Source organism: Bipolaris maydis (assembly GCF_028858645.1).
Source record: "Bipolaris maydis strain C4 unplaced genomic scaffold PSV08scaffold_1, whole genome shotgun sequence".
Classification (NCBI taxonomy): domain Eukaryota; kingdom Fungi; phylum Ascomycota; class Dothideomycetes; order Pleosporales; family Pleosporaceae; genus Bipolaris; species Bipolaris maydis.
Window position 1 is genome coordinate 564,759 of NW_027093857.1, and position 24,909 is coordinate 589,667.

Genomic DNA, 24,909 nt, shown 5'->3' on the forward strand with positions numbered 1-24,909 from the left:
CCTCCTCTTCAGTTGCGAAGGCGACGCAGGCGGAGCCATAGCTCTGCTGTCCTCTCTTAGCCTCAGGAGTGAGCCAGAAAGGGGTGCCTACTACTTTGAGGCCTTTGTTAAAGGTCTCAATCTCCTCCTTGATTACCTCTAGGCCGTGGTTAGTAGGTAGTCTATGGACGACTACTTTGAACCACGAGGTAATGGGCTGAGCTACCTTGAAGGCTACTAGATCCTTCCAGATACTCTGGTTTTCTAGCAGGTAGTTGGCTGTAAAGGCAGGTGTAGTAGTGACTACCTTATTCCCTTTTGAGGATAGCGTGACTGAGGCGACTACAGGCGATTGCACCCCTCCTTTTAAGGTGAAGGCTTGGTTGAAGGCATTTCTTAGCCTGAGGGCGTCAAAGGCAGCAGGGCCTCCTTGGTTGACTAGGACTAGCTGCCTCTCCTTTAGGCTAGGCTTAGCCTTTTGAGGTGCCTTCTTCTGCACAGTAGTCCACTGTTGCTCCTTATTTGCTGTTGCAGCTGCGGCGTACGATATAGGCTGCGTAGGAGCAGCTGTCTGTCTATTACCCTGCTGGTTTGGTTGTGCAGGGGTAGGTTTGTCGAGGCGGCGAACCTTGTCTCTTAGCTCCTTAGAGACGTTTGAAAGCGAGGAGATCTGATCTCCTAGAATTGCTGCGTTCTTCTTATTAACTCGGCCTGTCTCAGTGTAGTCTCTAAAGACTTCTACTAGGTCGAGCAGGCTAGTCTGCTGTGAGGGGTTGCTTTCAGCTAGACTAGCTGCTTGGACTACTAGGTTTCTAGCTATCTCGAGGGCCTCTTCTACTGTCGTAGCCCTAGGTGTTTTGTTTTGGCTAGCGAAAGGATTCCTTAGTGTTGAGCCAATAAAAGGCGAGAAGTTGCTTCTAGTGCGGGTGTGTGTGGGTCTATTAGGCTCGGCAGGTAGGTCATCTACTGTAGAGGGGGGTGTGCTATCCCTAGGGCGCGAGGATTCCTGAGTCCCTTGGGTTCTTTGTACTTCTACTACGATTGTGTCCATCTCGTCGATCTCCTGAGTGTAGCTAGTAGCGCTCATCTTTGATCTTCTACTAGCCTCTTCTAGGCTAGTAGTAGAGGCTGATCTTTTCTTCTTATTCTGCTCTATACTAGAGCTTCGCTCTATGTCCTGCTGGACTCGAGCTTCTAGATCGCTACCTTCGAGTTCTACCTGATCTCTCTGAGTTGGCATTAATCTAGATGGTCTGTGCGCTGAAAATTTTTCTTGAGGTTTGTAAGATAGCTGTAGGGAGACGAGTACTTTCCTCTACTGCGCGACAGCGCGCTAGATGCACGCTTTAGAAGTAGTTGCAAACGATTTTTTATAAGAGATTTGTATATATTTAGCTAATATTACACCTATTCTAGAAAACTCGAAGTTGGTGTGAGCTATCATTGCCTTAAGCATGTAGGTCATTTTTGTATTTTGTAACACTACGTCCATGTAAAAGGTCTAGGTTTCCTCAAACTACTTCAAAAATATCTTTAAAATAGACATTTTCGCCGTAGAGATTTTCGTTTTGCAGAGACAGCATCTTGACCGACAACAAGGACATTGCACGGCGACGGCAGCGTATGTTGCTCGTTTGGTCGCGTTGGTTGTAACCGGGGCACTAGCAGCAAGCTCATGTTGAGCGTTCCGGGGTGCATTTGTTCTGCTTGTGCTGTACTTTCGCGAATGGTTCAAAGTTCAGCCTGCCGTTGTTTACCATGCTGTTTTTGGTTTGGCGATACGTACTCATAGCCGCATGAGACTTGACCTTTGAAGTTTAGTCAGCAACTGCTTATGTGAGACATTCCATCCAGTAAGCATCCGCTGCTTTTGCTACTTTCGCCATGGAACTACGGATTTAACCTTCAGCTCTCGGTTCACCGATCGAACTCAGCATATGAAGCTCAGCCTCGTCTCTGCACTAAACCGGTGAAGGTCCCTCAAGTGTTTGGCTGAGGTTTCTTGCAGCGGTTACATCACTCATGCATACGCGTCATTTCGGGGCCCTGCATCATTGGACAGCCTTGTTGACTAACCTGGTCGCTTGCGCTTATTTGCAAGGCAGCCGCCGCCACCTTTCGCACCTTTCGTCCACAGTCCTCGGCAAGTGTCGATTTTAGCGGAAAGAGGAATCTTGGCCCGGCAGCTGTAGCCAATCGACACAACACCATGCATAGAGATAAGGGTTCGTCCACAGTGTGGCGGAACGCTTGTGCCGTCCACGGTGTTCAGCCTTGTTGAGCATTATGTTTTAAATAATGATCGTGATCAAAGTTGCCTGATGCTCTGGCGCACCTAGAGATTTATGCCTCAGCCTTGTTGAACGCATGACCACTTGGCCATCATGTAAGAAAAGTTGCATGTAACTCGATGATTTCAGGCTCTAACAGGTGCCACCAGACTCAACATGAAAGCTTCTATCACGAGGTTCATCAATGAGGTTGTAGACTCATTCTGCAAAAACGATGAAAATTTGGAATTCATGCCTGAGCACAAGTTGAACGAGTTTGTCACACGATCGAGGGTGGAGTCAGTTCTCTATCCAGCTAAGCCCGACAGCTCCGAAACCGTTGTAAACAGGGACGACGTTGTGAATTTCGTTGTAAAAAGAGCCCCTCGATTATTTCTTATACTTCTTCTGATGGAAAATGGAAATCTTGAGCACCAGTTGAGATGCTGTAAAAATGAAGATCTTGACGACTGCGCCCTCCCCATTCACTTCAATGAGGATGGACATGCGGAGAGCATTCAAGTGTCATCGAAAGCTCGAAGATACACGTGGCTCCAAGAATTTTCGCGAAACGAGCGGAAGGTTTTTCTCGACAATCAGTGGAGCTTGACCATACCTGTTTTTGGTGCCAGGGAAAAATTTCGCTTTGAATTGGCTCCGCTGCAACGGTTACCATTCCTGGAAGAGGCCTCGGGACCAGAGGCTAATGGTTTCTTTGGCGAAGTGTCGCGGGCGGTGATTCACGCAAGCCATATCGTCGGCCACCCGGAACTTCCAGAAATCTCATGGAAATCAAAGAAATCAACCCGGAAAGTGGAGATTCCGGCGTATGAGATTGCAATCAAGAGGTTGAAGAGAAGTGAACAAGTGCCTGAGGTACAATGGGAGCAACTGGTCAACAAGGAGAGAGAAAACTTGAACCGAGCACGAGAACTGGAATCGCCACATCTGATCAAGCCTATTGCTGCGTATGAGCGCAAGCCAGATCGTTGTTTTATCTTTCGCTGGGCTGACGGCGGTAATCTTGGCGATTATTGGGAAAAAAATGAAGCGGAGGCTTGTCAGCGAGAAAGTGTACTGTGGCTGCTTGGACAGTTCGTCGGGATTTGCTCAGCCCTTCAAGTACTTCATAGCCGGATTGTACGACATGGAGACCTGAAGCCAGAGAACATGCTTCTATTCAAGCTTGGATATGACAGAGGATGTCTACAAATAGCGGATCTTGGTCTTACTACCTTTTACGAGAAAGGAGAGCACACAAATGTCCGCGTAGGTAAAGCCACGAAGACTCCATCAGGTACTAGACGTTATAAACCTCCAAAGGTGGACGAGCTGTGTGGCGAGGGACAACCTCGTTCCCGTCAGTATGACGTCTGGAGTTTTGGTTGTATTCTACTTGAGCTTCTTGTGTGGCTTGTCTGCGGCTATAGCGCCCTCGAGAAGTTCAGGAAGGAAACCCCCGGATACTTCTGGCGGGAACCAAAAGCTAATGGCAAACCTTATGAAGTCCACAAGTATGTTGTTATGGTTATGGGATGGTTGGACAAACAATTGGAAGATGGTTCAGCCTACAAAGATATACTCAGGCTTATACGAGGAAAGCTACTGATAGTTCCTGTCTCTCTGGACTACGCAGAAACGAGTAAACCAGGCTACCGCCATAAAGCCAGTGAGATTTATCCAACCTTACGAGATGTCTATGAACGGAGTCAGCATGACGAAGGGTATCTCAAGATGCCAAGATTGACGTATCCTACTTTTGCCCAAGTTAAGGAAATCGCCAAAGTCGGAGGAAAGCTTGCGCCACCGAAACAAAAAGCCTCTCCAAATAGGATTTCCGAACTGAAAATGGCGCCGGCCCTGGCTGAGGAATTCCCCCCTGAACAGCCTGCGGAAAATTTGACACATGATATTCCGCAGATGATAGTTCAAGCACCCACGTTTTATGAAAGCTCAGATACCATAAGCAGACAAACTTCGAAGATATCAGACCATCGAGAAGTATGTTAGATTCATAGAACATATCATATCGATTGATGTTTGAAGCTAATCCTACGAACAGTATGTAAGTCCTTCGTATTCAAGCCAGAATACTAGCTAACAGAACATTCTTCTTGCGCGAAGAATGTAAGTAGGCGCTCTCCAGATTCTACTTAAGCTCACTAACGCAGTAATGCGATGTATTACTAGTTAGTAAGTATATTGATTTCTAGGTTATGGCCTTGCTGATCAGCATCATGCAGTTCGTAGGTGCGCCTTGTATACCAATGAAAACCTGGTAATGATTGGATTATACAGCAATCAAGCAAGCTCAATGACCACTGGACTTCGGTTCCAGACAATGACTTTGCTACTGATTTCTTCGAAAGGATTGGGTGGGATCTGGATAGCCTCATACCACGTGGGATTACCACAAGGCTGTGTGGTTCGTGCAACTCGAGCACCTCGCTGCCCATATTCGACAAGTTCTGCGAGGTTGCAGTTCTGCAAGCAAGAGCTCAACATTGTGATCTATGCAGCCTTTTGCAAGACGCATTAGACTTTAAAGGCATCAAACTACCTGGAACTGTTGAGCTACGTCAGGATGCTGCTCATGTTGGACTCAAAGATGGCCCCAATCTTTTGTCACTTTATTGTGAGCCAGGTAGAGTTACGCCCCCAATTTCCAGGATGAAAAGTGCTTATGACCGTAAAGATCCAAAAATAGAGATCCCGGATGGCGCACAGTTCGGCTTGCCAATTCTCTTCGGCCAATATTCTCCCGAGTTCTTCGCTCTCCTTCAGGAATGGATCCGGGTGTGCGACTCGGACCATGAAACTTGCCATCGCAAAGAGAACAATGCACCGAGTAAGCCAACACGGCTAATTGAGATAGGTAAGCAGTTTCGTCTTGTAGAGACGGCAAACATCGAATATTGCCAATATGTCGCGCTCAGTCACTGCTGGGGACCCTTGGGAGAGAACGAGAAATTCTGCACATACAAGCGTAACATCGAACAGTTGAAGACGGGCATCAATTTCGAGGCTCTACCACCTACCTTTCAGGACGCTGTAACCACGGCTCGTGGCTTGGGGATTGACTACATTTGGATTGATTCGTTATGCATCATCCAAGATGACGACGACGACTGGCAGCGTGAGTCAGCTAAGATGGAGCTCGTGTTCAGCATGGCGTACTGCACGATTGGCGCAAGTTCGGCAAAATCTTCGCTAGATGGCTTTTTGCATGAGCGAACACCGCGAACTGTCATCAAGCTGGCTGCGACAAGTACTAAAGTCACTTACGCTTGTGTCGACATTGATGACTTTCATGCTGATGTAGAACTCAGCGCGCTCAACAGCCGGGGCTGGGTACTGCAGGAGAGAGCATTGTCTCGCCGGACCATATTCTTTACTTCTGCGCAGATCTATTGGGAGTGCGGAGCTGGGATTCATTGCGAGACGCTCGCTCGCCTTGAGAAGTAAACTTGCCTCAGACTAGCCAAGCAGGTTGCCTCTTGCGAGCTGACACTGCCATAGTTCTAAAGTTGCTCTTCTGGGTGACGCAAACTTTCCCAATGCCGCTGTCGAACATTACCGGGACGGTAGGCAACTGCTCATTCAGGATCTCTACGAAAGATACTCGGGTCTGGCATTTACTAAGCCTGCAGACCGATCAGTTGCCATTCTGGGCTTGCAAGAAAGACTCGCCCGGACTTTCCGGACCAGAGCTGCCTATGGCCTTTTCGAAGAATATTTCGCCCGAGGGCTCCTCTGGAAACGTCGCGATCTAACACGCATGAAGCGCATTGGTCAGCCACCTGGTCGTCGCGTACCGTCATGGTCGTCTCTCTCGATAGAAGGCAGCATCCAATACATGGACGCCACGACCGAGTTGAGATTCAAGGAAATTGATTGGGCAGTAGACAATTTCAAGAACCCTTTCTCGGTGGTTGGCGGTATTGAGTCCGCTTCATTTTTAGGATTCGCCAGGAAGATTAACTTGTCCAAATACGACATGTTGGTTACAATTGTATTTGACGATAGCGAAGAGTTCGCTGTCGAGGAGCTGAGGTGCGTAGTCATTGGAAGGGACAAGATGGGAGACGGCAAATTCGACTTGAAGTGCCACGTGCTAGTTATCCATCAAAGCCGTAATGCGTCGAGAGATCTCATTTACGAACGAGTTGGCGTGGCATCACTCGAGCCTGCAGTGATCGCAAGTGAAGGGTCATGGGTAGCTATCTGCTGATGGGCTCTGTACTAACATTTATGGAAAATTGAATGATTTTGTAGAAAGTCGGTTTATTGACACTTCAACCATAGATAGCGTTTGAAAAACTCGGGCCGTAATTTGAGATTCTGCCCATGAGTAGTGACTTTCGCGCTTTCGATCAAATCAATCCCAACTGCTTCATGCGAGATATAGAAACTAAAATATACTCCCCGGGGCGATGACTCTGCCACTGCCAGAACCGCTACCTGAGCCCACCCTATCATTGCTGATGCTATCTCAAACACATCCTCCCTGGAATGTCTTTGTCAATTACCACTTTGTTATTCTTTCACTGCTTAATTTTTTCTCTGCCAGATTAATGTCTTGAAGCCTTTCCTGGTATGTTTTGGGCCCTATCCTGTATTCCATCGAACCTTCTTCGTCATCGGACCCTGGGTCGCGATTCTGCTCCCTCCCATTAGCAGCAGCCTCCACCGATCGAATCAATCGACTCACATCATCGTTCCTACAATGTCTCCTATAGACGTAGATGATGTATATATTCTTTCGCAAAGAAATTCTGAATCGTTCTTTACCGACTGCATCCGAGAGATGTCTTGAAAGATCCTTGGGGTGAATGCGATCGCTATGTTCCGTCCAGACAGAAAAACTAGCCTCCTCTCTCACCAAGGTTAAAGAAAAGTTGCTCATTGTATTCAGATCCGTGAAGACATGAGATCAATGATGGCAAGATGGGTCCTTTTACGATAATATTTGCCTGAGTCTGGATCGCGCCAAATGTCGCCTGAAAATACCACCTAGCACCCGCACACTTAGGTCGACATTTCCTTATAACAACTAGAAGGACTGCGCAGGGCGTCACTGGTCACATCCAACTGGGCTGTGTGCCTTCGCGCCAGCTGACACCGGAGATGGGGGTGTGCCATGTCCAGGCGCTGCTCTATATTGGGGCGCAGCAACCGCCCTGTCTTAACCTCGCTCCCAGCGCTACCATACCATTGCCCAATTTAGTGCTAGGGCCTGTCGCATCGAGAACACAGAAAAGAAGTGACTCTATATTGTCCCACCACACGATTTCCTGGCAAAATGACTTCATAATTGCCTCCTTTCTCAGGGTAGAGAGTCAATTTCTTCGGGGTTGTCATCAATCTAGTCAGCTCAGAGTAGGAGCAACAATAGTGGGGGCGATTTACCGTGCCCCGTTGCTCTATTTACGGAAGGTCCAAACTCTAGTGCATAAGAAAGAAGGCAATCCTGATGCCTCAGCCTGCCGCAAATCAGAGCAGGAGGGTGGATAATCGCTGACATCACCCCCACAAATCCTAAGCCACTTTCACGGAGTACACCTCGTGGATGCCATGCAACAATAGCTCCAGGCTTCAAAGACATAGCTCGTAGCCACGGAATTTCCACACGCCACTTTTGGCTTTTAAACTGCCAACCCGATGGGAGCAATAGTGGAGGTAGTGCGGTCTCGGGACCCAAGGCTCACGCCAAATATAGCCTAGGCACTTGCGTGCGCCACCACCACCTGAGCATATTCTGGACCCAAGATTGCCTTGCCTGAGGCAGGAGAATATGCTTGCACACAGACCTACCGTTCTGCGCTCATGCAGCTAGTGATCAGAAAGCTTAATTGCTCTCTACTGGCTCTAATTCCACGAAGAATAGGTTTGCGGGCCTTAAGACGTTCCCCAGGCCCCAACAGTTTCTTCTTAGGAACTAACACTCAGTTAATCTGCTCTCATGCTCCCGTAATACTTGATGTTTATTGTAATCGTTTCTGCTTACTATTGCTTCCGAACAAAAGAACTATAGCGAACTGTCATCGCCCCGCACCTGACTTTTCCTGTGCGCTGGACGTTCAAGGACAGATCCATTGGGGACGTTACATAGGGTGAACCTTTATTGGTTGAGCATGGATAAAATCAACCACACAAAGGACCTTTTGCCTACTCCAGGAAACTCACCTGGGCCTTCACGGTCACGTGCGCAGCGCCAAACCCCCGGCCCGATCTCAACGCGATTCAACTACGATGTTGAAGGATTTCTGGGTGGACCTAATATAACTGTCAAAGAAGACAATGGTTATCTACGGCCCATCAATGAGAACGACTTTAGGAGAAGCCCGAGCAGTGATGCATCTACTGTGCACAAAGTTGAAGACCTTGGTTTCAGTGCAGCCGCCGCGACGTTCGACTTCGAATCGATAAAGAAAGATGGCCTCTGCGCCCTTCAACGGCTTCGTGAAGAGCGTGAGGCCCATTTTAACACTTCAAATTCACCGAAGACCGCACGGTTTGAGTCAACACTTAGAAAAAGGTTTGAGGAGAGCTTGGAGGTCAGCAAACCAGCCGCGGGCGAATACCTGCCGCTCGATATGTTTAGAAACATATTCAACCCTGCATCCATAATGCTACTTTTAGATGAGAGGTTCCCGTCTCCTTCGAAACATGAGTTGATGAAAAGGTTCCAAAATATCATCAGTCAAGACGCAAAGAAGACTCGAACGCGAATTCTGGGCGTCCTTGTAGCTATGGAGGGTCTTGATCATCTCGAGGAGTTCGTCACGGAAGATATCTGGGATAAAGACCTGCCGTTCAAGCAATCAAGGGAGTCTACTCCGAATTCCAAGTCCAGTATACTGGACGGATGGAACCGAAACGATCGCGTGCTATTCTATGAGTACCAGAGGGTCTTCTTTGTTCCTTTTTTCGATATTCACGAGAAAGGACTTTGCTCTTATGAGCTTGATCGCGAGACAAGACTACCCTGGGTCTCTATAGAGCCAAAGTCAACTGGCGGCACAGGATTAGTTTATCAAGTTGAGATCCACCCTAGTCATCACAACTTCTCTAAATCAGGGGTACGACATCACTAATCTTATCGACCATCAGTAACTGACCTCATCAGTCTACCGACAACCCAAAATTTGCGCTGAAGGAGATTGATGCATCCGAGCAGCGTGCATATAGGAAAGAGCTCCACGCGCTTGAAAAGACATGTGCACATGCACAAACGGAAAACCATTTGATTAAACTTCTGCTTACTTTCCAACATGGTAATACGTTTTATCTGCTCTTTGAGTGGGCAAATGGGAATCTTCAACAATTTTGGGACACAAATCCATACATTCAACGTACTCCTTCAAATGAGTTATGGGCAGCTCAGCAATGCCTTGGCCTGGCCAGAGCAGTCAGTCGGATCCACGGGCTCAGTTCATGGCATGAGGTGAGGAGAAAAAAGAATGGGCTAAATTCCATCGGATCTCAGTATGAAGACAAATCTGAATGGGGAAGGCATGGAGACATCAAGCCTGAGAACATACTGTGGTTCGAACAACACGGGACTTGCCGGAGACACCTAGTGATTTCCGACCTAGGGCTTGCGCGATACCACACCGAATTCTCAAAATCACTGGTTCCTCGAGCAATGATTGATGGTATAACGTGGGGCTACCGGGCCCCTGAGGTAGATTTCAGGGAACCGATATCCTCAAAGTACGATATTTTCTCACTGGGTTGCGTATTTCTCGAGTTCTGCATTTGGTATTTGCGAGGGGCGCAGGACGTGGGGATCTTTGGTCTCGAACGAGAGGATCAAGATGAGCCTGAATTTGATGATGTGAGAAAAGATCAATTCTTTTGTATGAAAGGCGACGGCAACACCATCAAGGATGCATGTTTGAAGGAATGCGTACAAAAGGTATGATTCCTACTTGACGTCAAATCCTTTCCTCACATTGACACCGATGTAGCGATTGTCACAACTGAAAGAAGGGACAAATTTTACAAGGGGACTAGCTAGTGTGATTGAGGACAGAATGCTGCGCTGCAATCCATCCGAACGATCGAAAATTGATCTCATCCGCGTCGATCTCCAGCACCTTGTTGATACACTGAAAAATTCACCTATTGACGAGCAAAATTCGCAGGACTTTGCTCAATTGTCTGCCAATCCAGGTCTATCGACGCTGTTGGATACTAAAAACACATTACGAAAATTTCCTTCTCATTTGACACTTGACAGCCACGAAGAGACTTCGTCCATGGAAGGACACGATACCAGTGGGGCCAGATCGTCCAGATCTGAGCAAGCACTGCTCGAGAACAATGGGCATGATGACAGCCACAGCGACTACGATGATATGCCTATCGAGCCTATGACCGACGCTGCGGAGCCAGCTGCAAGAAGCAAGTTGTTACAGGCGGAGGTTCAGGAAGTATCGGGAGTCCAAACATCACACTCAATGGCCGAGCCGCAGACCACAAAGGAATCTGCAGAACATCCGACTACACAAAATCATTCGATTGGTTTCGGAGATGGAAAAGTTGAAGCAAACCGGCGATCAACAACGACAAGGTTCAGGCATGCCAGGACCAGGTCAAAGCAATGGGTCCGAGACACTTGGAGCGATGTCAAGGGTGTTTGGAAGTGAAAGTGGTGTGATTACTATCGTTCTGAACTGATCTGGACCGTTTAATAATATCCTTTCAGGCGTGAGTATGTGGTTTCTCGAATTGCAGCCTGAATTGTAATGAATGTCTTCGGGTTTCGAACACATGATTTTGTAGAGACAGCTCTCAATGCACACGGAGTAATTAAGTGAAGAATACACTTTGATTCGTTTATTCATCGAACGTTCTCGGTCAGAAGCATCAGTGGTGCCATTGCTGAAATGACGCAGATATATCTCCAAATGAGGGCTTAAGTGACAGACAGAATACGGAAAAATCTCTTTGTCGGGTGAAGTAATTGGGTGCAACTTGATGATTTAATGATTACGCAATGAAACAAAATCCATCCATCTTGCGAATCACGAAAGAACGTTGAACCGTTCTAGCTTCTATCGATTTCGATACTTCCCGATGTACTATGCCTTAAAACCTGTCAAGTTGTTTTTGTGTAAAGTTTTCCCACTACCTTTATAGAATCGACGATCATTTCTAGTCGAAAAAAGGTTAGAAGGCCAAATATGGTGGGGTGGAGCTTTAGCTTGGTTCAGTTGAATCAATTTCTTGTACACTAAGAGATATAACTTGGGCGGGAGCCCCATGCAGTTTAACATGTCCATATTGGTACGTTTCTGTGACTTGAAGTAATTTTTGAGTTTACGCATAGCTCTGCGAATGTCTTCATCGTTGGAGTTAAAGTTTGGACGATTGCAGAATTGGGATGTGCGCACTGGTGAATTTATCTCATACTACTGTGGCAGGGCCGTGAAGGAGCCGGGCCGGCACTTCCGAGATGCCACCTAGCAGCCAACGCCTGCCTCTGTAGAAGCCTCAACACCAAGTTGACAGGCACCGGTAACGCGTTTTATGCGCTGGAGGATACCTCTAAACTAGTGAATTTAACAAGTTTGCGATGTTTTGCAGGTTTGTGGGGTCAATCTACCACACATACACCACGTGGGTTGACCGAATTAACGTAGAGCTGGATACGTAGAGCCTACCATATAGTTATGTCAGATTGTGATGGTTTATCAAAGATGGGTGGATCAATTGGTTGGTGAGTGATTGTATTGATTGATGACGTTGTTGTCTACTCTGATCCGTGCTGATCCAAAGGGGTTGAACACGGTGATTCATGCGCCCTGTCTGATCTGACCACATAATCCACAGAATCCGGGTGCCCGATCCACACCCGGTTTTGTCCACCACTCAATATATGCCCATATTCTCACAAATCAACCATGCCAGTTCAAGAGAGCGGGCACAGGCTAGAATTTGTCATTGATGATTTTTAGGATATAGAAACTTAGGAGAAAGATGCTATTACGTCGAAAAGTCAGCGCTATGTTAGAAGTCAAACAGGCTAATGCCTGGTCGCATAATCCAAGTGAGTGTGTGCATTGTGTGAGGACATACTGCTGTTGCATCTCGATCCGCTGCTTACTCGATCACCAAGCCAAAAATTTGGAAATCCGGCCCGTTTTTATCACGATCCCGTTCATTTACCCCGCGTTGTGATGACGGAACAGGGCGGCATGACCTGAACGCATAAAGTGATACACATCTCAGCGCGCTTTCCCGCTTTTGGTAGTCAGACGAATTGCCGAGAGCGGGATAGCGTCGAAATGTGTGAAATTCTGTATGTTGAGGTGGCGCTGGTATAAGGCCGATATGGCTTGTCCACGTACTGAGTAAGGATTACCGTTGCAAATCATCAACACCATATCCATAGCCCTTAGTCGGATTGGTAGGGATACCTGGCTCACTATTCAACCATATTATTTGAGAGACCGTTTCATGTTTCTCGCGAAATCAAGAATTACATCTCCTTGTTGTTCAATAACTCGCCCTTATACGTGGAAATCCGTGCTTGGCATTTTATGCCTAGATAATAGCGATTACACGCCTAAGAAACATGATCTAATCGGGAACCTGACTTGTTTTAAACATCTCATCATATCGTTATGCCTTAGTTGTAAGTTTGTTGGGCACGTGTAATTTGGGTACAGCAAATAGAACTTTACTACACTTTAAATAACGTGTTTTACAAGCGAGCGGCGCGTACAAGCGAGCGGCGCACCCCACCAACTTTGCACACCTCTCTACGTATATAGCTCTACCATAACTAAATAAAATTTATATATATTAAGGTAGTAGATTAAATACTATCTAGAGTATCTTTCTTACATGTACGCGAATTATGGCCAGTCTCTCTACACCTGCTACACCGCGCTAGAGCCTGGCGGCTGACACCTGATCGCTCTCCTCCTTGACGCTCTTCATAAGCAATCTGCTGATCAGCCTCGCGCTGAGCGAGTAGATCTTCTCCAGCTCCCTTTGTTAGCACTCCTTGCTTCTGTATCCGCTTCTTCTTACGCTGCCTACGCTTTGTTGCGGCTTCGTTCGCCTTCTCAAGGCTAGCTATCCGATCACGCATTAGCTCAGCCGAGAGCATCATTACCTCAGCCCCCTTCTTAAGCTGGTTAATTGCCATAATAATTGAAGCTGGCGATGAGCCTTGATGCCGCTGAACGCGATCACGTATTAACGTTGATTGAGCTTCAAGCTCGCGTGTGTTGCTAGGCGTGCGAGCCTGCCAGAGAGCCTCTAGAACAGCTGGTGGAGTAGGCGTACGGAGCTTTATATCAAGCCTTGATAGAACAGCATCTGGCTGGAGAGGAACAAGGCCTGCGCCGCGGAAGGCAGAGCAGATATTGGTTGCCGTAAAGGATCGATCGAACGCTACCTTGAACGCTGGCAGAAACTCAAGCTTGGTGATGTGGTTAATGTGATGGCGGATTAGGCTCTCCACCTCGCGGCTGTACGCGCGCTTTAACGGCGAGAAGCAGCCAACGTCAAGAGGCTGGAGTAGATGAGATGAGTGAGGCGGCATGCAGAGCGTATATATGTTGTTCTCCTTACAGAACTCTTGAAACTCTAGAGACTGGTGGCTCTCATGGCCGTCAAGAATAAGCAGGCGACGTGTGCCGATAACGCGAGTCTTCGTGTGGGCATTGAAGTGCTTTATCTATGCGACACCTAGCTCGTTGTTCGTCCAGCCATTGTCACTAACTGCGATTACCCAATCGCGCGGGATCTCTGCCTCCTCGTACCAGGCAGATAGGTGATACTGGCCAGCAAAGACAAGGAACGGTGGGACTGCCCAGCCAGCTGCGTTGATTGCTGCAATCAGCGTCACCCACTCACGATTGCCTGGCTCAACTGCCTTTGGCCGGCCCCTCCTCTCTGACGCTGTTACGACTAGCTGAGTTGTAATCTTGCCCATTATAAAGCCAGCTTCGTTGAAGTTATAGACGTCTTCGTCACAGATGCCGTACTTGGCCTTTGTCTGCTCCACAAGCTCAAACCAGTTCTTAATTAAAACTGGATCTTCGCATAGAGCTCTCTGCCTATCATAAGCTCGATTAAACCGCGTCGTAAGCCTATCTGTACGATTGACAAAGTTACGCGGCCAGTGGACGCCAACCTGGCCAGCGCCGCGTGTAGCTAACAGTCTATCAGCCATATCGCGCACAGCTGCGTAGGTAGGCGAGAATCCACGTAGATCAAGATCAAGTATATGATCAACAATCACCTCCTCTTCTAGCTTGGTAAGCTTCTTTGAGTTGGGCTGGCAATCGCGTCGGGCAGGCCTGCCAGCGCGTCGGCGGCGGAGCGTCGTCTCAGCTATATTGTAGAGTGCTGCGGCATGTTTATTACTTTGGACCTGTTTACTAGCTATAGAGGAGATAGCAAGCTGTACATCTGCTTCATTTGATACTATTTGAGCAACGTTGCGTGGAGCCATGGTATGATAAGATGAGAGAGGTGTGCAAAGTTGGTGGGGTGCGCCGCTCGCTTGTACGCGCCGCTCGCTTGTAAAACACGTTATCTCTTCTTATTCTTTCTTTTGTTCGACACCCAACTGTTACCTTCATCATCTCAGAAAGATTCTACTTTCGTTTTAACTTTCTTTTTCAAGAACGAGATCTGCTGTCATGTATTGCAAAGCACAATTCCTTGCAGTGCTTCCGGCGCTTCAGCTCGCCACGGCAAATCCGATTGCCTTCCCTCAAGGAGGAAGCACTTCCTGCCCCTCTGAAGCTTTGAACGAGGCAACTTGGAATAACCTGGATCTTGATGGTTTTCTCAAGGATGCCGCTCAAAATCTCACTACAAACCATGTCCAGGGGTTTGCTTCCTCGCTGGGAGCCCCCAACTTCTTTTGGTGAGTACTGAATATGTTTACTAAGATGCTATGCACGAGGACAATACGCTTACAATCGTTCTTTTAGTGGACTTGACCAATTTTGCAACGCCGGCCAACCTTGTCTTCCAGTCCCTCTTCCCGCATGGTAAGCGTACCCATGATCTATATTGAATATATCACTACAATATAGTTATGCTTGCGAATGTCCAACTAACTAAGCAATGCAGGTATGCCCTGGTCGCAATCCAGAACTATAACAGCTATATGAACTCGCTCAATACTGCCATATCATTCGCCGCCTCCATTATGTCCTTGGAGATACCTGCCGTTGTCGCTGACTTCTGGCCCGAACCTACAGACGATGTTACCCCTTTCCAGAACATGATTTCTCTGGTCACCTCTGCTCTAAGCGCCGTTCCATTCACTGGCTCCCTGGCCACAGTAAATACTGTTTCTGGGGCGGTTGTCAATTTCTTGACCAATCAAATGAAGGCCCCGGAGGAACCAGATCTCTTTGTCAAATGGAGCGATATTGGCGTGAGCATCTCTACCGCCGTCAAAGACTACCAATCTACCGTAGCGACTTCTCTCCGGACTACACTTGACTCTGAGATTGATAACCCAACGACGGGTATTAATTCCATCTTGGCTGGCGGTGGGTTCCTAGGCGTTGCCCAAAACTTCACAGAAACAGATATGCAGAAAAAGGTTGCAGATAGTATGAAGCTTCGCTCTATCGCTCTCTTACTGCAAGGACAAAAGGCCTACATCTACAGAGCCACCATTCCCGCTGACACCTGCAGGGACGATCAGCCCTATGACCTATGCACTTCGAATACTGATGGCCCAAACTCCTTCCAACTACGAATAGGCGACGATACTGATTTTAACATCCCTAATTTGATGATAACAAAGTATGGGATCTCCAAAGAAACATTCTTGAAAGGCCCTTCGGATTGCTTCGACGAACACGGTGTGCAGCTTTTCACCCCAGAGATCCTGCCGATTGACGCTACCGGCCAGTGTATCTTCAACCTTGCGGTGTGCACTTTTGATCCTCAGACTTTTCCAGGACGCACTGTCCAAGAAAACTGCAGACTACAAGGAATTGATGTATAAACAATTGTCTATGTTTAATGTTGCGCTGCATTCTGCGCTTCCACTGCTGCCCACTTTGGCAGTTATCCTGTACTTAGCTCAGATGCTCGAAGTTTCACTTCTATTTTGAATATATTATGAATTCTTTTCGTCACCTGCCTTTTTTGGCTGCTATTTCAGTTTAGCAAGCGCAATGAGCTACATACACATTGAAACCACGACCGAACACGAGGCTTTACAACAAGGCATAATAGATGTTGTCACAAAATGCTTTATGAAAGAGATAATCAGAATTCTTATTGAGGTACGAAAGGCCGCCGAATGATGAATAGGTGCGAGTTGCGTGATAACTCAACCGTATCGAGCTAATTGGATAAATATCCTTTTCTCGTACATTTTCAACCCAATCGCCCAACACAGGGACGGGCTTTTTTGATATGGGATACGATAAAGTGAATTTGGGTGGACTAGGAACAGGGTCTCACACTGAAGACGCATATGCGGCCGATGTCATACAAGAATGGCAAATACGGCGTTGTCGCATAACTAATGTTTGCATAACAGATTCTTTCGAAGACTATTCCTGGCGTCTCAGTAGCAAGGCCTCATACCTGAATCAATCGTAAATGTATATCGTGCTCCACTCGCGTCAGTCATGTCGCTTACATGCCTCCATTGCACAGGTAGGAAACCGCAGTCTGTATCAGCTGCGTGAGCGTGGCAGTTTGCACTGATTGCAGCGCTGCACCTGCTGACTACCGGCATGCGAAACAGCCGAGCGGCAGCCTCCTGTGCCTTTTCCCGATTAATTGGCATCTCATATTTGAACGTGAAACCAACGACAACAAAATATACAACAAGTACGAATCCGGTTGCTAACGCTAGAAAGGTTCCCAAGCTGGAGAAGCCAATGCAGGAAACATCCAAACCCGGGGCTTGGATGAATCGCTGTGGCTCGTATCTAGGCAGATAGGCGACTGGTTGTACTACGAACACGCTTTGATATATGAAGAAGTGCAACAGGCCAGATAGTACCATGAGCGTAACGGAACATCTATACGGAAGCGAGAGAAAGAAGGTAGAGCCCTGAATTCCTTTTAGGGCCGAGACTCTTAGTGCTTTGCGCCGGAAGTTGTAGTAGGCGTTCCATTCTGCCGCGACAACCATAACGGTCAGCAAATTATTGCAGAGAAGGTAAAGCGCGCTAACGATAGCCTGGAACATGTTTACGAAGAGCACTGAGAAGAAAAAGCCCTTGTGTGGGCCAAGCGCGTCGGTGACACCTGTAAGTGCTGTAGCAAACTGTTGCGGTACTCCTAGGCCGTAGCTTCCAAGTGACGCTATGCCAGTACGGTCCCGGTTGTGATTACATGTCTGAAAGTGTTATTAGTATGCCCGTTAACGACAGGATGGGATAAATCTTACGATGACATACATAGTCAGTACCCAACGCCCCCAACTTGCTGCATGAAACCAGCGGATCGAAGAAAGCTGACGTCTCGGTCTGTGAAACGCGTAGACCAGCGCATTTCAGTGACTGAATTGATCATCGGAAGCCATTTGCTGAGATGATCGATATGACTAAATCTTTAGCCATCTGTCGTTGCTGCTGCATCCTCTTGCTGATGAGCGTGTGAAAGGAGGGATTTTTGCAACTCTATCTGCAAATCATCTAATTCGAGGCTGTTACTATCGCGTGGCATTTCTGTCAGATTTCTTTTCCAGCAAATTCAGTATCAAGAGGTGATAACACTATTTCAGCAGGATGAAAATGAGAACCCTCTGTACAAAGCCGGGTATATGTCTCCTCAAGTCCTTACAGCCAAGATTATCAAGACACTCAAGCCATGCTGTAGCAGTTGTATCATCCGGCCAATAGAGATATCACGATAGTGGTTCCTTCGAGGCTGAGCCAAGAGAGGGTGGTCAGCATTTACATAGCCTCCGCTTGGAGCATTATGTGGATAACTATCTGGTTCGTCGCAGATACCGTTGTGGCGTCGTGTTTCCACAAATGTAAAGGTGGGGGCGGACATATGGCGATTGCGGTAGCTGCCTTCCTAAGACTTTGTACGATTAGTAAATCCAGTCGCTATCCATATCACCTATTTCATCTATCCACTCATTTTGTATTCGTTTATATCGTGCAATTTCTATGACGTATCTTTCTAGCTTGCAAATACCTGTTGAAGGTATACGGTATTTTCGTGCGATAATGCGTTTTACTGGAAATTGGACAGTGCTATGGCGCATTGCCTAAAGCAAGAAAGTAGGAAAATAAGAAAGGTATTCAAAACAGTAGTACCACGATGATGGATCTGGTGGAGCTGCAGAGAAATTGGGCTACGTACAGGATATGGTCCAGGGCGCTATACCTCATCAACAGTTCACGTGTTAAGGTCATCATAAATGCCTACCCTCTAAATATGGGATATTTGCACATGCAAGGAGGCATTCGAGTTTGGCTGATCAAGATCTCGATCGAATTTGATATCTGCCTGAGATAGTATCTGGACGCTTCGTCGCCCCGCTCTGCGATGATATGTGCGCGCTTTGTTTGCCAGGATATAGATGCTCGGAGTATCATACAAGACCGATTGGTTGCTCGCATAAAAATAACCGCATGTTGAACCGTTGCAGCGAAAAACTTCATATCTGTTTTCTCCATCGAGATCAACCGGGAGGGAAAAATTGGGTTTTTTCTTTTCTCGCAGTCCCTTTCAACTCCTGATGGTGTTGAAGCTTGTGCACTTATCTCAGACACTACCATGACGACCAAGACGTCTGTCGTCTGGTTTTAGATCGCATGCCACGAGCATCCTGTAAAGTGAACCAATCAGCGGGCTCAGAGCCGCGGACATGTGCAGCCGACCAAAGTCCGATGGACGTGAACTCGCGCCTCATCCGGCCTTGGCGTCTCTGTCCACCTCTGATGTTTGGATGCTTTTGTTTCTGTAAGGCGAGTAGTGGCACGCCTCGACCCCACTGTTGCACAATATAAGAAGCTGCATGCGCAGCCGTAAAAAGACCACATTTGTGCGCTCTCCTGGCACTCGCCCTGCCAAAGCCTGTCCTACACTCTCGCATAATGGCAAAATGTATACATGTTGTGTCCAAGCTGGATAATGCCAGGCATTCCATCTTCCACATCGACCAGGACTCCCCAAGCCTAGCGGCATCTTCAGTCCGTGTCCAGACATGGCTTGTTTCCCTCACCTATAACAACTTGACCTATGCCCGATCGGGAACCCCTCTGCACTGGTGGGATACCTATCCCGTTCCCGAGGCAAGCCCAGCACCTTTCAACAGTCGGGAAGAATGGGGCGTCGTGCCAGCTTGGGGCTATGGCCGCGTTCTCGAAAGCACAATCGATGCTATCGCACCAGGATCGCTGCTGTGGGGCATGTTGCCTACTTCAGAGCACACCGTGGACCTTCAACTCGAAGCAATCGAACCATCGGGCCATTGGTCAGAGCGCAGCGCACAGCGAAGTAAGCTCATGACGATTTACAACAGCTACGAACAAGTTAGCCAAAGCGATGCGCAAACCATGCGCATAACCGCGCTCTGCAAACCCCTCTGGCAGGGTCCACATCTGCTCAACACCAGCGCATTTTCCGCACGACGCATTCACCCTTTTGGTTTCGGTGCGCCATGGTCCCAAGAGGACGCCGACTTGTCGTCATCGGTGGTCGTCAGTATTTCCGCCTCAAGCAAGACCGGCCGAAGCTTTGGCTGGGAAATGGCAAGGAATCGAGATGCGTCCAAACACGGTCCTCTTGCCTTGATACAGATGACATCAGTCCCCAACACATTATCTGAATACGACTCGTGCTTGCCAATGAGGGCAGCTGCATACGACGACACAAGCACCATGGCATGGGCCGAACAATTCAAACCCTCACGGGTCGTCATTGTTGACTTCGGCGCATCCGACGCAGTCCTAGAGTCAGTCAGAGCCGCGGCATCAAAGCTTGCTTCAAACGTCACTGTCGTTGCGATTGGCTACGAGGCCAAAGTATATACCCCAGAGGAGATCGCAGCCAGGATGGCAACTGCCAACACAAAGGTCCTGGTCAACACCAGTGGGATGCGAGATCGCGTCATCGAGTCGCAAGGCGCCTTGGAATTCTCACAGGAGCTAGACAGCACCTGGAATAGGTGCTTGAAGGAAGAAGCGTTTGCTAGTCTACAGGTAAAGGTTTTGAATGGTGTTCAGGGAGAACAAGGTATTGAGGGAGCATGGACGGCCTTGTGTGATCGCAAGGTTGCAGCAGACGTCGGTATGGTAGTTGACTTTTCTACCAGATAGACTTGGCTGGCAATGGGACCTTCCACACCTTCGTTTTTTTCCTTCCTTTTTGCATTTGAAAGGGCATTACCACAATAAGTACAAAGGCTCATAGCCAACTATAACTCCCTACGGTAAACAGGGTTGAGGTTACCGAGTTTCGGATAGGCTACACATTGTGACTTTGATACTTCGACTTCACAAGACCGTGTGTGTTTATGAAGGGTAGTTATTACTGGCTCCTGTTCTTTTCTATTGCAATCTCTCTGTTTGCTTTGTTGCTGTTTTGACTCAAGAAGAGCGAAGATATACTCAAGTTAGGATAGCGCGCATCTTAGTAGTGTATTACTTACTACTAGCGCTAAGCAAGGTGAACTCTGCGCTTGGTGATACGGACGTTTTGAAGCAACAAAATAATGCAGCTGATAGCTCCGGCTTCTGTTAGCACGGATGGAAAACCCAGACTGGTGGATGGAAATTAGGGATAGGCTGCATAGAGCATGCGCTACGTGGAATTGTTTGTACAAAGTGGGTCGGTTATTGTTTCTTTTCTTCCAGCTATTCTTGGCCAGGTTCAGGTTGTGCAATTTATGATTGCATGTTTTGGCAGTTGGAATAGTAGGCAAGGCGGTAGGTATAGCAGGTGCCACCTTTTGTCCACACTAGTCAGTAGCCAGTGGATACAACAGTACGAGTAATGTGTAGCCAAGACTGCACCTCTTCTTGGCGCTGTCCCGGTGTTATTAACCTGTACTGTCTAATCAAATAGTTTAGTTGCTACATCGCACTAGAAGCTCAAAGCTCCGTGATGCATTGATGCATCAACGTCTAGAGTCGTGACAAGCATAGCTGTCAGTTCACTAGACGAAGAAACTAGACAAGAACCTCATCGTATTAGAAAAAACGGCACGAAAAATTGAACTTGGCATTTGAAGCAACTAATTTCCGACACCGGTGATGGACATCAAGTGTATCGTGTTAGCAACAACCACCACATGAGTCGGAGGGATATGTAATCGCAACCCTTTAGCCCCTTATCCTCCATCACCACAATAGTCTAAACTACTTACTCTTCGAACTACCCTTACCCTACCATCTCTTTGAAAGAAACCTTGGATATACAACCAAACAAACGCAAAAATGCAACCCAGCACCCTCTCCCCCCCCTCCCCCCCTATCTCCCTTCTCACTCTCGCGTCTCCCATCCAAGTCCAAGCCCGCACGAAGAGCTGGGTAAACGAAGCTTGGCCAACCCTAGAAGCTTGCAGGAACACCGGGGCCTACAGGATCCGGCAAAATGGACCGAACCCCGCCTACTACTTCCAGAGTAGTCGGAATGTATATCAAGTTTGCGTCAACACTCAGGGTGGAGGTCGGTAGGATGTGTAAGTTTGGGTCTTCTTTTGGTGGCTTCGAGGGGATGCTGACACGGGAGATTTAGGACATGTGAAGAATAGAGAAGGGTGAAGGGGATAGAAAATACGAATAAACTCATGGGATAAGGTAAGCAGGAATTTTATCATCACGTTACTATAATACTGATCATTTGATTGAAGAATTTGGATTAAGTCTGTTTTGGTCGGTGATAAAACAGAAATTCATCCAATGCATGGCGCAGACATGCATAAATTGAAGTTCTTCATTGATTCTGGAAGTGATAGAACGATTTTTTCGTTTACGTGTTTGACCTTACAAGACTTCTTAGTAATTACCTTTGTATTGCTGCGTCAGCATGATATATGCTTTGCTTTCGTCTTATTGGAATAACTACATGATATCGATGATAGTATGTGTAACTGGATTCGGTTCCACACTGTACTTGAGTGTTGTAATAGTTAGTGTTGAACAAACCGTGTCAATTGGATGAACAGGGATTTTCCTTGTGTCTTAATTGTGAGTCTACCGCACTCAACCACGTATGCAATGGTTCTTTGGCCGGATACAGGAATACTGGCTCTTAAAATGGCACATGGTTTGAGAAAGAACCATCAATATTTACTTCACGATACTTCGTTCTTTAAATGCACAATGCAGGAGCATAGGACATCAAATCTCTGGCTAGAGGCGTGGGTAGCTTGTTAATCGCGCACCTGCTTGCCGGGTGCATGGGTGTTGGACAGTGTACAAGGGTATTGCCTCTAAGAAGCGATCGTCAATGTACCAGTTATGCAGGGTCTTATGTCACTCTTACGCAAGTACCTGTGCTTCCTGATTCGCAATTCCAAAAAACTTCATCTCATCTTGTTCATGTCGTTCGTCCAGAAAACGGAGGTTGAGCGATGGAGAGTACTGAATCTTCCCTAGCGCTAGCGTAATCATGGCTATGTTGTCGCGACACCTGGCGTTCGGGGGATGCGCGCCGAGAACCGCCAATTACCAGGCAGTTTCACAGCCCCGACATCAACGCCTCGGATCTGACACGGCCTGCCCACTGCGCAGATCTCCTTGCGATGTCTCCGCCTTACCTTTCTTGCTAACTCACCAAGGCAGATATCTTATAGCAATGCTGGCATTGCCTTTTGTAACTATCTACGCGTAGACTGTCCTCAGCGCATGCTTCCGTCTTACATCTCCTGCCGGCCGCTCCCCTTCGCTAGACGCGGATAAGCCCTCGAAATGGCTATAAAACCAGACTCACCAAGGGAGTCAAACGAGGAAGAAGAGGCCTTCTTACCGCTCACTGACGCCCCAGAAGCGCTACGATCCACTACAGGAGAGAAGCCATGGCTTCTCCTTATAGGCCTCATCTTCGCCCTTGTCGCCTTCATCGACATAGGTGCATACCTTGCCGATCCGCCCATGACGCGCATCTTCGAAGCGAATCTGTGCTATAAATACTATCTCGAGCAAGATCCCTCGGTAATAGGAGGGGACGGAACGATATCAGAGGAGTTATGCAAGGTGGACATAGTGCAACAGCGACTGGCTAGCATATTTGGATGGCAGGAGATGTTCAACGCGCTGCCAGGTCTTTTGTTGGCAGTTCCCTTTGGAACATTGGCTGATCGGGTAGGCAGAAAATGGATCTTTGCTGCGGGTCTGGTCGGCATCATGTTAAGTTATGCATGGATTCTGCTGATATGTAAGTGTACGCGTTAGTAAAGGAAGTCGAGACTTGTGTTGACGTGTGTACAGGCTATCTCAAGACTCTACCACTGCAACTCACGTGGTTCTCAAGCGCCTTCATGGTCATTGGTGGTGGTGCCTTTGTTGCCATGGCCATCGCGCTGACCATGATTTCCGATATCGCACCACCAGAAAAGCGTACAACCATTTTCTTATACTTGACCGCATGTATTCTGGTTGCAGAAATGGTAGCGCCCATGATGGCCTCGCGACTGATGGAATACGGAGACTGGCTGCCGCTTCTGCTCGCTCTGGCGTTTCAGATTGTTGGCCTCATCGTGTCACTCTTTATTCCGGAGACCCTGCATTTGCGCAACCTTGAGGAACCGAAAAACATCGAGACGCAGTCCATTGAGTTGCAGCCAATGTCGAGTCATTTCTCAGTTCGCTCGCAATTGCGTAACTTCCGGGCTACAGTCCAATTTTTAGGCGGCAACTGGACTCTCGCCACGGTTGTCTTCACCTTTCTCGCCAACAGGCTGGGCAGACAGTCCATTTCGCTCTTGGTGCGCTATGCTTCCAAGCGCTACAGCTGGGAGATCAAGAAAGCAGCATATCTGCTATCATTCCGAGCAGCTGCTAACCTCGTCGCCATTAGTGTTGTCCTTCCACTCATCAACTTTGTGCTGTTGAAGAAGCTACATTTCCCAGCACCCCGTGCTGACATCTGGATCGCGTGTGGATCCATTACTCTCACCACGTTTTCCTTCTTCGTCATGGGTGTCTCTGCGTATCCTGCTCTATTGGTCTTCGGTCTTCTTGTATACAACATGGGTTCGGGCTACAATGCCGCTATGCGTTCCATCTCTATTCATGTTGTCGGTGGGCAGTCAAGCCCCGACATAGGTAAGCTTATGAGTACAATTGCTATGGCCGAGAGCTTTGGCTCTATGATTGGTGGGCCCTTACTCAATGAACTGTTTCAGTTGGGCATAGGGTTCGGCGACGCATGGCTGGGACTGCCCTTTTTAGGTTCTGCGGTCATCTTCCTCTTCATGACATTTGTGACTTTCTCCATAAATGTAATGGGCAAGACGTCCTCTTATGTGGAGCTAAATGGCGAGGATGAGGATAGTTTCCATGATGAGGGGAGGAGCTCCTTGTTGGTACACCAGGGCGCAACTGAGCGCAGAGAGTCCACGTGACGGATGCGTTCGAATTTACAATTGATTTCAGGTTTCGCTATGTCTTGTATTCTTTGTGGTGGTATTGACAAAATCTTTCTGGAAGCGACCAGCTTTGAATGCGTAGGTGCGATCATGTCT

General features: G+C 47.8%; 6 protein-coding genes across 6 annotated transcripts; 5 read left to right on the forward strand and 1 right to left on the reverse strand.

The window, feature by feature from the left end:
• Positions 1-2,346: 2,346 nt before the first annotated feature.
• PSV08DRAFT_406370 (uncharacterized protein) lies at positions 2,347-6,909 on the forward strand (the record flags this gene model as incomplete). The annotated part of the gene is made up of 7 exons (XM_014218900.2): positions 2,347-2,365; positions 2,434-2,548; positions 2,579-4,250; positions 4,548-4,893; positions 4,945-5,710; positions 5,769-6,465; positions 6,588-6,909. 7 exons carry the CDS (start codon positions 2,347-2,349, stop codon positions 6,684-6,686), a joined length of 3,714 nt encoding a protein of 1,237 aa, XP_014074375.2. The 3' UTR covers positions 6,687-6,909.
• Positions 6,910-8,383: 1,474 nt separating this feature from the next.
• On the forward strand, positions 8,384-11,076 carry PSV08DRAFT_397780 (uncharacterized protein; the record flags this gene model as incomplete). Its single annotated transcript, XM_014218902.1, has 3 exons — positions 8,384-9,331; positions 9,379-10,170; positions 10,223-11,076. The coding sequence occupies 3 exons, from the start codon at positions 8,384-8,386 to the stop codon at positions 10,901-10,903; spliced, it is 2,421 nt and encodes an 806-aa protein (XP_014074377.1). The 3' UTR covers positions 10,904-11,076.
• Positions 11,077-14,917: 3,841 nt separating this feature from the next.
• On the forward strand, positions 14,918-16,248 carry PSV08DRAFT_375768 (uncharacterized protein; the record flags this gene model as incomplete). The annotated part of the gene is made up of 3 exons (XM_014218903.1): positions 14,918-15,147; positions 15,215-15,274; positions 15,357-16,248. 3 exons carry the CDS (start codon positions 14,918-14,920, stop codon positions 16,246-16,248), a joined length of 1,182 nt encoding a protein of 393 aa, XP_014074378.1.
• A 570-nt stretch (positions 16,249-16,818) lies between these two features.
• Positions 16,819-17,664, reverse strand: PSV08DRAFT_367119 (uncharacterized protein; the record flags this gene model as incomplete). The annotated part of the gene is made up of 2 exons (XM_066093120.1): positions 16,819-17,601; positions 17,653-17,664. 2 exons carry the CDS (start codon positions 17,662-17,664, stop codon positions 16,819-16,821), a joined length of 795 nt encoding a protein of 264 aa, XP_065949921.1.
• Positions 17,665-19,257: 1,593 nt separating this feature from the next.
• Positions 19,258-20,791, forward strand: PSV08DRAFT_254033 (uncharacterized protein). The gene has a single exon (XM_014218905.1). It carries the CDS (start codon positions 19,316-19,318, stop codon positions 20,537-20,539), a length of 1,224 nt encoding a protein of 407 aa, XP_014074380.1. The 5' UTR covers positions 19,258-19,315; the 3' UTR covers positions 20,540-20,791.
• Positions 20,792-23,134: 2,343 nt separating this feature from the next.
• Positions 23,135-24,819, forward strand: PSV08DRAFT_192463 (major facilitator superfamily domain-containing protein; the record flags this gene model as incomplete). Its single annotated transcript, XM_014218906.2, has 2 exons — positions 23,135-23,600; positions 23,654-24,819. The coding sequence occupies 2 exons, from the start codon at positions 23,135-23,137 to the stop codon at positions 24,787-24,789; spliced, it is 1,602 nt and encodes a 533-aa protein (XP_014074381.1). The 3' UTR covers positions 24,790-24,819.
• Positions 24,820-24,909: the final 90 nt, after the last annotated feature.